Source organism: Gouania willdenowi, chromosome 14 (assembly GCF_900634775.1).
Source record: "Gouania willdenowi chromosome 14, fGouWil2.1, whole genome shotgun sequence".
Taxonomy (NCBI): Eukaryota; Metazoa; Chordata; class Actinopteri; order Blenniiformes; family Gobiesocidae; genus Gouania; species Gouania willdenowi.
In genome coordinates, this window is record NC_041057.1 from 5,462,014 (window position 1) to 5,478,041 (window position 16,028).

Consider the following 16,028-nt stretch of genomic DNA (forward strand, 5'->3'; position numbering starts at 1 on the left):
ACGATGTATTTTATTCCTTTGGAAATCCCCGAAACCACCTTCAATTGCCTGCTGGCTTAGAGATGTTATATATTTTGTTAAATCTGAAAAGATAATGTTCTCTGTGAAGGGTGACACTGCTAAGTTTGTTCGTAAATGGAAACCTTTCACGGACTACTTTAACTCTTTGCAAACCTTGCCCCCTGACTGACTCCCCTACATGCTGCCAGTACCCACCGCACACCCCCTCCCCCCTTTTTTTTTAAAAAAATTATTATTATTATCATTGTTTTATTAGCATTATTGGTGAAGGTTACCATTACAAATGCCACGGTTTTCTGCATTCTTGTAACCCAATCAACCATTCATCACAGTTAACCACTTGGATGTGAGACTTCACTTGGGTTAATTTATGTCAAATTTGTATTTTGATTTTATTTATTATTTTTGTGTTTTTATTATTTTATTTTTTGTTTTGTTTTGTTTTTTGTTTGTATTAATATATATACATTACTATTATATTTCCTGTCAGAGACACTGTTCTTGTTGTATGGCTTTTGTTTCAGGGCTACCTTTAGCACCACCTGGAAACCATGGAAACAAACTGAATTCACGCAGGAAGATGGCATAACTCACAACAAAACCCAAGCAAAACCTCACAGGAATATTAGTAGGGAGTTTTGTTGCGTTGAAATTTTCCATTTAAAAATTTCGTCAGTTCTGTTTTAGAGTTTCAGTTTTCCGTTTTGTTTCCATTTCATTCGATACTGGTTATTAAACTTTCCGAAAACATGCCAAACATGGTTTACGCTGAAATCACGCAAGATTACGTCGCAAGAAATTTGACATTTCTGTTTGCTACAACTTGCTCGCCACTCGTTTTATGGGAAAAATACTTCAGAAATGCGTAATATGGTCCCAGAATTTGAATTTAATGGTTTAGTCCGTGTCATATTCATTTAATTTTGCATGAAATCTTGCGCAACCATGCGATTGCGTAGCACAATATTTTGCACGAGCGTATGTGCGAAATATTCATTAGTTTTTAAAAGGAAGAATAGTGTTTAAATGACTGCATGCATGCGATGGACTTCTGTGTCACATTGAGGGCTGGTTATAAATAAAGAGAAAAAAAAAAAAAACAGTTCAGAATGTTTTTCGCATTTCAGAACGTGAGTTCGGAGTCTTCCGTCTATTTCCGTGATCACAGAAAATTGGAGTTCCAATAGGCATTAAACTATTAGGTGTGGACTGACCTTATACCATATGGACTTGGTGATGTGCTAGTTTGACATTGACAAATGTGTTAAAAAAAAAAAAAAACTGTTATTGTATTCTGACAACAGTACTATGGAATAAATGTTTTAATCTTTGGAAGTTAGTTGGTATTCCAGGAAAATAAGAGTTTTTCCTTCGTATCATTCTCATTTCCTTCTGATTTTGGAGGAAAAGCTGCTATGCTGAGATCACAATAATGTAATATTAAGCTGCACGGTAATAAACTGGTGATGGTTTACAGAGAGGCAAAACAGAAGGAATTCTCACCGATGATTTATTGTGTTTTATTAAAACCCTCCGTGACACATCTTTGAAACTCAGTTATTCGTGGCAATTCTCCTGATCTTCATCGTGACTGACTTGATGTTATATGGGATTCCGCTCTGTCTCCAAGTGTCCCAGAGGATGCTCATCCTCTGCCCGTGGTTCTGTTCTGCGTCTTCAGGAGTGCCGTTAAGGTTGGCCAGGCCGCACTGGTTGAACCACCAGCCGGTCTGGTTCTGTTGCAGACTGCAGCTTTCCACTGTTGTGTTGCTGATGGAGCAGGAAGGATTGCAGCCGTCGTTGTCAACGTCAGAGGCGCTAAACGGAGCCGTGTCCTGATTCTGCTCCTGATCGTAACCACGGAACGCGTCGCCTGCAGCAGATCACATGGAGAAGCTGAGATCAGATCTTAGCATCTATTCTGACTTATCAAGTGGATTGGAAACATCATGCTTTACAATTCCTGCTTGTTACCTAAAATAGATAAACAACATTATACACTAGTTAGCTCCTGCAGAGATTTGTTTCTGATCTGATGTGGTCAATATCCAACAAATTTCCATTCAAGATCAAAAAACAAGTAAAATAGCATCAAAGTGCGTCTTCAAATGACTGCTGTAGATGCACAAACCCTGAGGATAGAAGTCCTTTTGGGTGGGTGTCCTTCAATAGTCAGTGATTTACTCGCTAACTTCAGCCACCAGAGCGTGTCAGTGCACTGTTTAAGGGAGAGTAAAGGTCCCTTTATGAGAACTCTTCTCCTCTGCTTCATTGTCTACTACCAAACCGCAGAGTTGGAAGTGTCACCCCCTGCAGTCATAGATTATTTTTTGGCTCACAACTGTTTTTATCCTCTTTCGGTAAGCAAAAGTGGATTACATCAACATTTTTACCTTTCCCTGACTATTTAGAACAACCAAAAGCAGCACAAATTGACCAAAAAAGCTGCTAAATGATCTAAAAAGCAGGCTGAATGCTTCAATCCAATGGAAAACAATGGGATGTTTACAGGCAAATGGGTGTGTGACGTCATCAATCACGTGATTTCAAGGACATTTCAAAGATTTGTGGCCACATTTGTAAAAACAGTAAAGAAGTTATTGTTTCTGATTAAAGTACATTTTTCTTAGTTGTATAAAGTCCTTGTTCCTACGCCTAGACAAGCATCACTAAGTTGTCCATGTCAAAATGCTCAAAATATCTGTCATTATATAAATTATATAGTTATAACGAAGCTATTGGTCTGTGTGTGCTATCATTATTTTATACTGGGTGTATACATATATGTATACATCCATCCATCCATTTTCTTACCCGCTTATTCCCGTTTTAACAGGGTCGCGGGGGTCTGCCGGTGCCAATCTCCGGCTCTCATAGGGCGCTTGGCGGGGGTACACCCTGGACAGGGCGCCAGTCCATCACAGGGCAACACAGACACAGACAACCATTCACTCCTATGGGCAATTTAGAGACTCCAATCAACCTTACAGTCATGTTTTTGGATTGCGGGAGGAAGCCGGAGTACCCGGAGGAAACCCACGCAGCACGGGGAGAACATGCAAACTCCACACAGAAAGGACCCAAGTGTCCACCCCAGGGCTTGAACCCAGGACCTTCTTGCTGTGAGGCGGACGTGCTAACCACTAAGCCACCGTGTGCCCATATGTATACATATGTATACATATATATATATATATATATATATATATATATATATATATATATATATATATATATATATATATATATATACTGTATATATGTATACATATGTATATATGTATACATATGTATACATATATATATATATATATATATATATATATATATATATATTGGGGTGGTGGTGACATAACGGTTAAGTAAACTGGCTTTTTAATCGGAGGGTCACCGGCTCAATACCAATCTGAGCCATCACTGTGGAATATTGAGCAAGTCCCTTAACCCTAACTGCATGTGTTGTACGTTGCTTAGGATAAAAACATCTGCTAAATGAAATTGTAATCTTGCAACATGTTTGGTGCTGCTAGCAATATTTTTTTCATGTTTTGCAAGCCAAATTTTTCTGCGGAAAACAAATGTATTTGAGTATGAAGTAGTGCTGTTGACTGATCCTGGTCCAATTCTCAACATTTCAGTTAAAGGCTGCGATGGACACATCGCACATTTGATTAGAATGAGCTCTTCCGACTTCATAGACATACCAGCGCTGCCGGCGTATCTTCCCAGGTGAATACTGAAGAAGTGAGTTTCATTGTCAAGGCGGAAGTCGTCGTACGAGGCGTAGGAAGTGACATCATCATAGGAGACGAGAGCAATATGAAGCTGGAACCGTGTGTCTTTCTGGTTTACAATATGAAACACCTTCTTCAAGCCCAGCCAGTGTTCCCCTGTTCACACAAGAGGACAGAGAGTCTGTCAGTGTCAGGCCTACAGGTAGCCCACATCTTTATTATAATTCCTATTGTATCTGAGCTCAAAGCTACATTCATTCTCATTCCATATCATCATTTTTTAGGCGTTTCTTTGTAAGCAAACCTGCAAGATTCCCGAAGCCGTCAACATAACTCGTCCACGCTTGTTTGAAGTCCATCAGTCCATCGGTCCTCCTCTGCATCACTGTCCACCCTCCTCCCATGTAGTCCATCTCACAGAACACCTGCAGGACACACTCTGCTGTGAGCCAGGACCCACACCATGGATTACCAAGCAGGTGATACTTGTCTTAAACCTCAAATGAAGAGTCGGTGTGCTCGGGATGAACAATGTAAATGCCACTGGGGATTTTGGGGACGACAGAAATCAGGTTGTCCTTGATATCGCTGCAGTCTCGTCCTGCAAAAGCATAAAGATCACCATCCACACTGCTTTAAATGTAAGAATAAACCATTTTTCACATTTTTGATGCATAAGTAAGTGACTTTTAGAAACTAACAAATATTAATGATATTTTAAAAAGACTCAAAAATTTAAGCAGTCCTCCTTTTTGTGAGAGTATCACATTTTTGTTGCAATGTAGAGGGATTACATCAGTGGTTCCCAACTGTTTTTGGGAACAGGACCCCATTTTCATATCACAAATTTTCCTGGCGACCCCAAATAATTTTTTTCTAGAATTAGTTTTTTATCGTGTTTGTTGTAAAGTGTAACAAATACAGAGCTTTAGTGCACTCACTTTTTTTGTCGCTACTCTGTATTTCTTACATAGTAAAACAAACATGATTAAAAAAATTATTCTAGAAAAAAAAAATCTTTGGGGTCACCAGAAGTGTGTGATATCAAAATGAGGTCACGATCCAAAAAAGCTTGGAAATCACTGGTTTTAGGTGCGTTCACACCAAACGCGACTTCAACGACTCTGGTGGCTATAGATTCCATTCAAAATCAATGTAAATTACACAACGTCAAGCTGCGCAATTCGAGTCACTGGAAGTCACTCAAAGTTGAAAATTTTGGACTTTTCAAACGACTTCAAGTGACGCTGTGTCGCGACATCCAATCGGCAATGAGTTTCTCCCCACGTCACCTCACCGGTCGTCATGTCACTGTCACTTTAATAAGAATGGTGAGGTTGATAAGATGCACATAACTTTGCAATATTTAGCTGAGATTTAAAGAGTCTTAAATTGTTCTCCACTCAAAGTCTTGTTCTCTATTTTGTTTTCATGTTTGACAAAGCTGAAAATCCATTTTCACACAAGTACATGTGGGAAAGGGACATCATAGTCTGTAGCTCCCGTCACACTCGCGTTCCCCCTATGACACTTTGCGTACCCCACTTTGGGAACCACGGCTCTGCAGGCTTTTATTTTGAAATGTGAGGTATTTCCCTGCAAAGTTTCTATAACTTCATAAAAGTGCCACTGTGACAAATTGAAGCAAAGTCTGTCATATTTGTCCACCTGCCGTTAGATGTGGTTACTTATACTTATATTTCAATTCATGTAAAAACAATAGTTTTTGTGTGTGTGTGTGTGTGTGTGTGCTGTGACGTTGTTGTATCTGTGTGTGAGTTACTGTACCATGAGACTGCACAGGTTTGATGGAGTACATTTCAGTGTTGCTTCTCTGAACCTCGGAGCTGAGCGTCTGCACTTTGGCCATGAGCTCCGTCACCTGATGACACGACACCGCCATGCAGTGCACACAGTCAGCCAATCAGAAACAAGGACAGTATAATGCACACATGTCAAACACAAGGCCTGGGGACCCAGTCCGGCCCTTTGGATCATCCAATTCGGCCCGCAGCAGAATGCAAAAAAGTCAGAGAAACCATGAATCATTGTGTAAACCAACTAATATCTTAGCGACATATCTCCAAAATAATACACAGACTCAATAAACTCCACAATGTTTGCAGGGCTCACAATTTTTTTATCCATGCTTATATCACATGATGGGAGACTTTTTTTTTTTTTTTTAATCTCAAATTGTTCCAAAATCTTACAGTTATCTTTAAAATTATTTCATAAAATTTCCCAAAATATATAATACATAAAAATTGGTCACTCAGGGTTGGGGTAAATTATAACTGTAATCGCGTAATTGATCATTAATTACAATTATGGTGTAAAAATAATTGTAATTTTAAAAATCTATTGCTGTTATAATCGTAATTAAATAAAGATAAATTACTATGTAATTGTAATTGCCATGAAAATTATATAAAAATTGTCTTTCAATTATAATTTAAAGCAAAACTGGGGAACCATGTTACAGCACAGTTCTACACATTAACAATTATCAACATATGTTTCATATCAAGCTTTCCCACATTTCACCATTTATAAAAATATTAAAACCTGTATTTTCATTGATTATGTATCCTAACGAGGTAACCAATAGATTGGAAAGAAATGATATCCTATATATTTGTTTTTAGTGTATTTTACAGTTGATTTATGACCCGTTATCGTTAGAGATGCTAACAGAAAGCTAACACAAGAGGAGGAGGAACTTTTATTAGGTTATTTATTTCAGGCTCAGTAATTATTATTATTAATTGTAATTTAACTTTATTAATTGAAAATGTAATTGTAATTGACTTTCTGAGGACAAAAAAATGTTGTCATTTAATTGAAATTGGGAAAAGAAATGGTGGTTACTGTAATTGTTATCAAATTGTAATTGAACATGGATAATAGAAAAATGTAACTGACCCCTTTGACAGTCTCAAAAACAGGTATTTGAAGCCTATTGGCTGGGCGCACTCAGCGATCGTTTCCATTTGTATAGGGGTCTATAGGACGAAGGAGGGACTTATATACATTAATGTATATGAATGACCACCGGCAGTAGACCAGAGTAAAAGACTTGTTAGGTATTTTTTTGCATTTCAAAAGAATCATACATAAACATAGATTTCTCAAAAACTCCGGATATCAGCTTTAAAGCTGCACTACCTGAATCTTGAACCATGACAGAGGGGCATGGCTGAATTCGAACCGTAAATCCCGCCTCCCACTCTGATAATCCCTCCCAGTCTCCTCCTCTGGAAGTGCACATAGTCGCGCACGAGCGCTGAACATGCACACGCATAGGTTGTCTGAAGTTGCATCCAAGCATCTCCTAGTTCATATTTTGTTGCTAAAAATAAATGTCATCGTCACGGGTACGTGTTAGCACCGTGCACACGCTTTACTATATATCGCGGCAGCCAATGAGGAGGCTCCTTCGTGGGCTCTGCTCACCCCTCCTTTCTCTAAATCCTGTGATTGGAGCTGGAGGGGTTGACCGCCAAGATTGAACTAAAATAAGGCACAGACAGCACGCAGACATAGGATTTTTTCAGAAATGATTACTTTTACGATATACTATATGATGCTGATAAGAATATTTTTTTTAATGAAAGAAAATAATTTGAGTACCCCAGCTTTAAGATAAACTGCTCTGGCCCCTGAACTAAAATGAGTTTGACACCCCTGCTGCAGTGAGTCAGAAGAGATGTTGTTGGCTCCTTCTTTACCTGAGTGCTGAGGATGTCCAGAGCTCTCTGCTGCTCCTCCATCACATCCCTCATCAGTTTCCTTGTGCTGCGTCCAAACGCCAGCAAAGACTGTTGTAGCTGACCTAAACACACACACTTTTAATGGTGAAAAAATACGATGAGGAAAGTGAGAGAAGCTCACCACAGATGGAGTGTTTCTCATCTCGTAGGAGCTTCACGGTGAGGTCACATGGGATAAAGCACGAGTCCCGGTTTTTGACTTCCACCACAGGTTTCTGTTCTTTAACAGAGAAGTCCTCGTCCGCTATAGAGCTGCTTCCTTTGTCCTGTGCCATTGGTCCAGATTTGCATTGATCAATGGATTATTAAAGATGAATTGTTAATTTTATGCACATTTAACACATTTAGTTGCTCAGGATGGCACTTATGGGCTTCTCTATGTGTGATATAGCCTGGAAACATTGAAATAGTACAATGACAATTCACAGAATTTGAAATCACAACATAAAAGAAACAGTTATATTTATACCTCCAAAATGATAGTACTAAAATAAAGATGTATAGTGCAAGGTTGTAAAATATTCTACACCTAAAATACTACAATAAGCAATAACAAAAATTATAAAAAAAAAAAAAAAAAAAAAACATTAGAATATGTGGGTAAAAATAAACATAAGATAGATATTACAACAATAGGAGAAAAAAAAAACAGAAGAGAAGAGTCTCATTTAAAAGATAAAACCAACAAAAGGATTACAATATGTTGTATTCAGAAGCAAGGTAACAAACATATTCAGCTTGGGCAGTGTTGACATTTTTTTATGCTTTTTAATAACAAAAAAAGTTTGTTTTTTTAAGGCAGGGGAGTTTATGTATAGAGAATTTTACTATTTACCAGAAAATTATTATTTTTGGTTTTCCATGAAAATTCCAATCTGCATTGTTTCGGAAAGAGGAAAAAGTCTATGTTCACAGATTTGGCAGATAACCATTGGTGTGTTGCTTTCCACAGGTTCAGAACAGTTATACATAAAGAAAAAAAAGCTCTCTGACTCGGGTCAATGATGAATCTAGATTTCACTTTAATAGCAAACCTTTATCTTTTATCACAATATTGTATTTTGAGTTCATTTTCAAAATTTCGACTTTAATCTCGACATTATGTTTCCACTTTTTCTTAAAATTTTGGCTTTATTTTTTATTTGCCCAAACTTATTATCTCCATCAAAACTAACCCTAATCTGCTTCCGTAAACTCATGCGCAGTTTTTCAAAGCTAGTAAACAAATAGCAGCTACAATAAAGTTACATCTTATTCATCTCTTTCCATAAAAAATGAATATAGAGTTAAACATCTGCAGCATTCTCAGACAGTCACAATAAAAGTCTCAAATTAGCATTTATTCTAACATTTTATGATTTTAAGCTTTAAAATTCTCATAAATTGTAATCAATGATTGAGTTTTGAGTAACCAGAAAAACAATAAAGAGCAGATTAGATTAGTACATACTGCAGATGAGAACAGATAGGGTGAAAGTAGCAGCAGGACAGCTGCAGTCCACATCATTCCACTCTTATGACTTCCTCCAGGAGCGATGAAGGCTGTAGTCGGTCCACTCCTCCACCCTCAGAAACTCCTTCATTTATGTTTTCTTTTCCACACAGTCTGCACTTTTCTTCTTCTCCTCACACGTCCATCCTTCCCCTCCTCCTCCTCCTCCTCCTCCTCCTCCTCCTTCATATGCTGAGCGTTTTCACTCTTTTTTCTTTCATTTGCCAGATTTCACTTTCTTCCAATTTTCCTCTGTTTGCTTTCCTTCCCCCCCCACACCTTCATCAGTCAGTCACTCCCACTTTTTCTTGTAAAGGCCCCCTGACAACATCCCGTGTCAGAGGAGATTAAAGAAGTTGGTAAAGGGCTCCTGACAAGAGGTTCAAAGTGCTGATTCTTGGGTTTTGTGGTACAGAGAGAGTCATTAACTGCTTCTTTAGTGTGTCTATTAGTAGAGATTGTGGTTTCGCTGGATTTATCTCACCACTGCTATTAGACACAGATGTGCAACTGGAAACAAAAAGCTTCTTTAAATGGAGAAAGCTTTTTTACCCTTTGGTTGTTACTTCCAGCTGCAGGTACAAGCAGAGGTATAAAGAGTACTGATGTATCCATATACTCAAGTAGAAGTTTTGTTACTTGATTGAAATTCTGCTCAAGTACAAGTACAAGTACAAGTAAGCCATACATAAAATACTGAAGTACAACTAAAAAGTAGCTCCATTAAATAGTATTCAAAGTTAAAGTTACAAGGCTAGTTAGTTTCACCCCCCCATGTCTATTTTTGGTAATAAATCTTGCCACGGTTCCCTTACATACAGTAAACATTTCATGTATAAATGTAAAAAGGAAGAAACCAAATATTGCACAATTGGAACCTAATTTATTATGCAATGATCAGCAACAACCCACGTTCAGAAAACAAGCTTTTATTTTGGCCTGGTGAATTTGCATTTTAGCTAAATATTTAGTTCACCCATGATATTTAGATTTAACATTTAGATTTACCATTTAGATTTACCATTTAGATTTACCATTTAGATTGAGATTTAACATTTAACATTTAAAATTACCATTTATATTTATATTTAACATTTACATTTAGATTTACCATTTAGATTTACCATTTAGATTTATATTTAACATTTAACATTTAGATTTAACATTTAGATTTCACATTTAGATTTAACAATTAGATTTAACATTTAGATATAGATTTACCATTTACCATTTAACATTTAGATTTAGATTTAACATTTAACTTTTAGATTTACCATTTAGATTTACCATTTAGATTTACCATTTAGATTTAACATTTAGATATAGATTTAACATTTAACATTTAGATTTAGATTTAACATTTAACTTTTAGATTTAACATTTAGATTTAGATTTAACATTTGACATTTACAATTACATTTAGATTAAACATTTGACATTTACATTTAGATTGAACATTTAACATCTGACATTTACATTTAGATTCCGAATTTAACATCTGACATTTACATTCAGCATTTAGATTTAGATTTAACATCAAGATCTAGATTTAACATTTAGATATAACATTCAGATTTAGATTTAACATTTACAATTAAAATTTTGATTCAACATTATATTTAACATCTAACATTTACATTTAACATTTAGATTTAAATTAGGCGCACGGTGGCTTAGTGGTTAGCACGTCCACCGCACAGCAAGAAGGTCCTGGGTTCAAGCCCTGGGGTGGACACTTGGGTCCTTTCTGTGTGGAGTTTGCATGTTCTCCCCGTGCTGCGTGGGTTTCCTCCGGGTCCTCCAGCTTCCTCCCACAATCCAAAAACATGACTGTAAGGTTGATTGGAGTCTCTAAAATTGCCCTTAGGAGTGAATGAGATAGTGAATAGTTGTTTGTGTCTGTGTTGCCCTGTGATGGACTGGCGCCCTGTCCAGGGTGTACCCCCGCCCAGCGCCCTATGAGAGCCGGAGATTGGCACCGGCAGACCCCCGCGACCCTGTTAAACGGGAATAAGCGGGTATGAAAATGGATGGATGGATTTAGATTTAAATTCAACATTTGACATTTGACATTTACATTTAGAATCAACATTTAACATCTGACATTTACGTTTACATTCAACATTTAGATTTGGATTTAACATCTTGATTTAGATGTAACATTTAACATTTAGATATAGCATTTAGATTTAACGTTGACATTTTACAAGAGGAAAAATATCACAAATTTAACCAATATTTCTGTGAATCTGGTAATAAGTCACATGAAATAAGCAGCAAACAGTTGCTGTTTATTTTGGAATTTGCAACTTTACAATCGGCGCCCCATAATTATGATACAGTTGCTTTTCCTATGTTTAAATGTAAATATGTCAGGAAGATGCAGCTGGGATTTGCATTACCTTTAATGTGGTTGGTCGACTTTAATGTGATACATTTGACTGTTGTCTGGTAGTTTCATTTTTTGTAGTTTCGCAATATCCGTTGATCATTTTATAACAAAAAAGTTATACTTTACTCAGTGATGGTTGGGTGTCGAAATGTAACAATATACTTATTTTCAAACTTACTTAAGGACAAGTAAAATCACTGATTTAGAAATATACTCAAAAAAGGTACAGATGAAAGCAACTCAATTTACAGTAACATGGTACTTGTAATCCGTTACAGAATACAAGGTACAGGATGTCTCATAATTCCTCTGTCATTGCCTTCACCACTGACTGGTTCAGACCAATTACTCCAGTTTAAATGGGTATTTAACCAGTGGTGAAGGCCAAAAAGCAGCTCAGAGCAGCCGTGCATGTTATATACCAGCTGGAGCCGGCTGGCACGTCGCTTTCTTGGAAAAACTTTTCTTCTTTGAGTGTGAAAAGCTGCCGTTCACAACCTGAGTGCAGTTTACAGCCGTGGTCAGTGAAGGAATGTGGAAGGCCTGCTGCCATTGGCCCCAGGGCCCCTGCATCTGTCCCATGTTACACGCTCTCATAAAGCAGCCTGTGCACGTCAATAACAGGCCACATCATAAACATAGTCGCTGTGTAGTTTATCAAGTACTTTATCAAGACTTTTGTGTTAAAGGTTATATTTCTGGCATTTAATGTTAACTGATTTTCTTTTTGCTTCTTTTTTTAAGTCAATAAAACTGCATGAAAATACAAATAACAATTGTAGAATCACTTAGGATCTTCTCACTCGTTCATGAAATAAATAAATAAATAATTGATTAAATAAACTGAACTGTAGCAGAACAATAACTGTGCTGACTGCAAGTTTTCAGAGCTGTGGGTATCTGCACGTTTTAGGTTGAGGCTGCCACCTAACGCACAGCAGTGTGTATTGCATTAAACCTTTTTTTGTTAATATACAATATATACAAATTAAAAATAAAAAAAAATTCATAACAAAAATTGAACAAATTTGTTTTACTTCAGGGGTCAAATGTGGAGTAGTTTGGGTGACGGGAAAAAGAGCAATTTCAATACGATTGTACTGTATTTGCACATCCGCTGAAGTAGTCAATGGCACTGCTTATCACTGACTTGGAAAAAGTAAAAAACAAATATATGTAAATGTCATTGTTATAATTGCATATAAACTGGATGACATTAGGAATGAAAATAAAAGTTATCACGAACAAAACTTCTGTAAAAAGATACGCCTCACCATGAAGCCAAGGCAAAATGAAATAAAACAAGAAAAATAAAAAAGAAATAAACAAAATCACACATCTCTCTCTGCTCCCATCAGACCAAATATATCTGCATGCTTTTCCTTTGCTTTGTCACCACAGTGAAACTTCTTCAGCCCAGGGGTGTCAAACTCATTTTCGCTCAGTGGCCAAATAAGAAGCAGTTTGAGCTCATGAGGGTCACAGATTTTAGGTGAGAAAAGAGCAATTTCCTCATCATTGTGCCTTAGTTTTCACCATCAGTCACTACAGGCTCTATACTTAAAAAAAAATACTTGATTTTGTACCCAATTTTCATGTCATTTTGAGGATTTTTGTGATATTGTTTGGGAGAAATTGATGAATTTGAGAAAAAGTTTGAGTTCTTTCCACAGTTTGGAATTTAAAAAGGACTGTAGTCATGTGATATAGGCATGAGAAAACTACAAACCGCTGAAAATATGGTTGAAAATATGGAAATTATGAGTTTTTGAGTTTTAGATGACAACAACTGATACACAATGATTATTGATTTCTTTGTCAGTTTTACTTTTTCTGCGGCCCGAATTGGGTGCTCTGATAGCCCAAATTTGAACCCCGGGCCTTGAGTTTAACACGTGCTTTAATCCCTTGATTGGGGTCGTGAGGATGGATTTGGTGTTTGCCTATGGTAGTCTGCCCTGAATAAGCAGGAATAGTTCTTGAGCATGGACAGTTATCGATGAATTATTGTCATCTTCCACTGAAAATGGAAGCTTCAAAACAACTAAAGAATGTATACTGACCTTTTTTTCACCTCCGACTTGTACAACTATCCTCAGATAGGAAGCAGACAGTTGCAGCGTGTCAGTTATCAGTTGCAGTCTGCCACATTTACTGTATTCGTCGCATTGTGTTGCTATCTGTTGTTAGTATAAGAAGGAAGGAAGGGTGTCCATGTGTGTGGGAGCATGCAGGAAAAGAAATCTAAACTCAAGTCAAGTCGAAACATAATTCAGAAATAAGATCCCTATTTAGTTTTTCACATTTTAGCTCCAATTACACATTGTACCTTTGGGGTCAATCTGACCCCACGGATATTTGTCTCCAAAAAATAATTGTCAGAAAATTGTGTCAGGCAGTTTGTTGATTTGTTGAATACATAAATAAGCCCTTGATAATAAAAAAAAAACCTTAACCTGTTCTCTAGCGCCATCATCAGGCTAAACTTTTACATTAGAATAACTTATCTTTAATAGTTTTAATCCAACTTTACTGACAACATTAATGACCACAGGAGTAGGAACTCTATTGGTTGTAGTGATTTTATGACCTTTCCTGGAGCGCCACCATCAGGTCAAACATTCAGTTTTAGAGTTGGTGCATCTTGAAAATCTTTCACACAGAGACAGACAAATTTTACAACGCGAAAACAGCCTGGGGTCAAATTGACCCCAGAGAAACATTTTTTTAATATTTTTTGTTGTTGTTTGTTTTTGTTGTTTTCATACTGTTTTAGCTTAATTTTTATTGTGGTTTTATACTATGCATTGTAAAGTGACCTTAGGTGACCTGAAAGGTGCTGGTTTTAAAATAAAATGTATTATTATTATTATTATTATTATTATTATTATTATTGGACTTTTATGCTTAATCAATTGTACCCATCAAATTAGGAAAAGTCATGAAATATGAAGCAAAAAAATAGAAATAAAGTTAACTATTGTGTTTTTTTATCATAAACATTGAATGGGGTCAAATTGACCCTAAGGATAATAAGAAGGTTAAATGATGAGTACCTGAGAGAGCAAAAGCCTAAATAACATCTGCTCTGTTCAATTTAAACCTCTTTTTCACAGTAAAATTAATAAAACTTTTTGTTGTACTATATATTTTTGTGGATCTCTTCAGATTATAATAATTTTAGTTATTTTTTGCTGTGAGGTTCAGAACCTACAGCCACAATAGAGAAGAGTAGACATTGACGACCAATCTGAGGTCTTTTCCTTCCTGTTCAGACATGTACGACACCTTCAGGGTCAGGAAACATTATCACCGGCCTCTGACACTGAACACATAACAGCCTGTTTGAACTCTTTCCCTCCTCCAGGCAAAGCAAATCTCTGAGAGAAAAGTGGAAAATCATTGTCTGACATGCTGTCTAAATATTCACATTAACTGTAGAAAAATTAGAAATACAATTATAATTGTTGTGATCAATACAAAATTGATTTAAAACATATTTATTAGGTGTTTAATCGCACATTTCATGTATTTTTGAGCATTTAACTTATATTAGTATTTCATTTAAAGCTTCAGTACTATTTACAGCTTTTTAGAGCTTTGACGGGATTTGTGGGTCATCCCAATTTATTTAATCATTTAATATTCATGATAATTTATTTTTCTTGTGCTGAACATTTTGGAACTGTTGTCCCCTTCAATTATAGTTAAATCTAAATGTTGAATCTAAATCTAAATCTAAATCTGAATGTTAAATGTTAAATTTACATGTTAAATCTAAATGTCAGAGGTTAAACTAAATATTTAGCTAATATGAAAGTACCAAAATAAAAGCTCACCCGTGACATTTAGATTTAACATTTAACATTTAGATATAGATTTAACTTTTAGATTTAACATTTAACATTTAGATTTAACATTTAGATATAGATTTAACATTTAGATATAGATTTAACATTTAAATTAAGATTCAACATTTAATTTAACCTTTACGTTTAACATTTAGATTTACATTTCTAATTTAACATATACATTTAGATTGAACATTGGCATTATATTTTTACAAGAAAAATAAATATCACAATTTTTTACAAATATTGCTGTAAATCTGGTCAAAAGTAACAGAAAAAAAAATTCACATACAGTTTTCAAACGTTTTTTTTTTTTTTTTTTTTTTGCTAAATGTTGCAAGAAGTTAATTTTAGCATGTGAAACTTAACAATTGACTACAAATTCCAAAGGGGGTAAAAAAATAAAGTTTACACACTAGTTTACTGTCTAATCCTGTATAAAATGTGCAGTCGAGTCGAATTTATGGCAGTTTGTCTAGATTTACACATTATTTTTATAACTTTTAGACCAAATAAAAACAATTTAAGATTAGTGAGTGTCTAATTTTAAGGTTATTGGGTTGGTGTTGGGTTACTATCAGCCAACAGCTGCCTGTCCCACACACACTTCTTTCCACACTGTTGGCCAGCAGTGAGCTCGGGCGTTGTGCAGTTTGCATGTTTTCCACCAGGGGGCGGGGCATTGGTGTGAGTCCTGCCTGGGACAAAACAGGCCAATGCCTGGGGTTGGCCTCATCAGGGGCGGATGTTTTCTCAGCGTAACTT

The 16,028-nt window shown here is 36.2% G+C and overlaps 1 protein-coding gene across 1 annotated transcript; it reads right to left on the reverse strand.

The window, feature by feature from the left end:
- Nucleotides 1-1,560: 1,560 nt before the first annotated feature.
- angptl5 (angiopoietin-like 5) lies at nucleotides 1,561-9,116 on the reverse strand. The gene is made up of 8 exons (XM_028467124.1): nucleotides 8,979-9,116; nucleotides 7,650-7,794; nucleotides 7,487-7,590; nucleotides 5,544-5,637; nucleotides 4,253-4,356; nucleotides 4,060-4,180; nucleotides 3,726-3,911; nucleotides 1,561-1,894 (listed from the first exon to the last, which is right to left on the reverse strand). Exons 1-8 carry the CDS (start codon nucleotides 9,033-9,035, stop codon nucleotides 1,575-1,577), a joined length of 1,131 nt encoding a protein of 376 aa, XP_028322925.1. The 5' UTR covers nucleotides 9,036-9,116; the 3' UTR covers nucleotides 1,561-1,574.
- Nucleotides 9,117-16,028: the final 6,912 nt, after the last annotated feature.

Bases quoted from the DNA above. Each gene is read 5' to 3' on its own strand.
- angptl5 (XM_028467124.1), bottom strand. From the start codon at position 9,035: ATGATGTGGACTGCAGCTGTCCTGCTGCTACTTTCACCCTATCTGTTC. The intron at 7,795-8,978 runs GTATGTACTAAT...CCAATGGCACAG, and splicing joins CCTATCTGTTCTCATCTGCA to GACAAAGGAAGCAGCTCTAT. The intron at 1,895-3,725 runs GTATGTCTATGA...GATCTGCTGCAG, and splicing joins AAGATACGCCGGCAGCGCTG to GCGACGCGTTCCGTGGTTAC.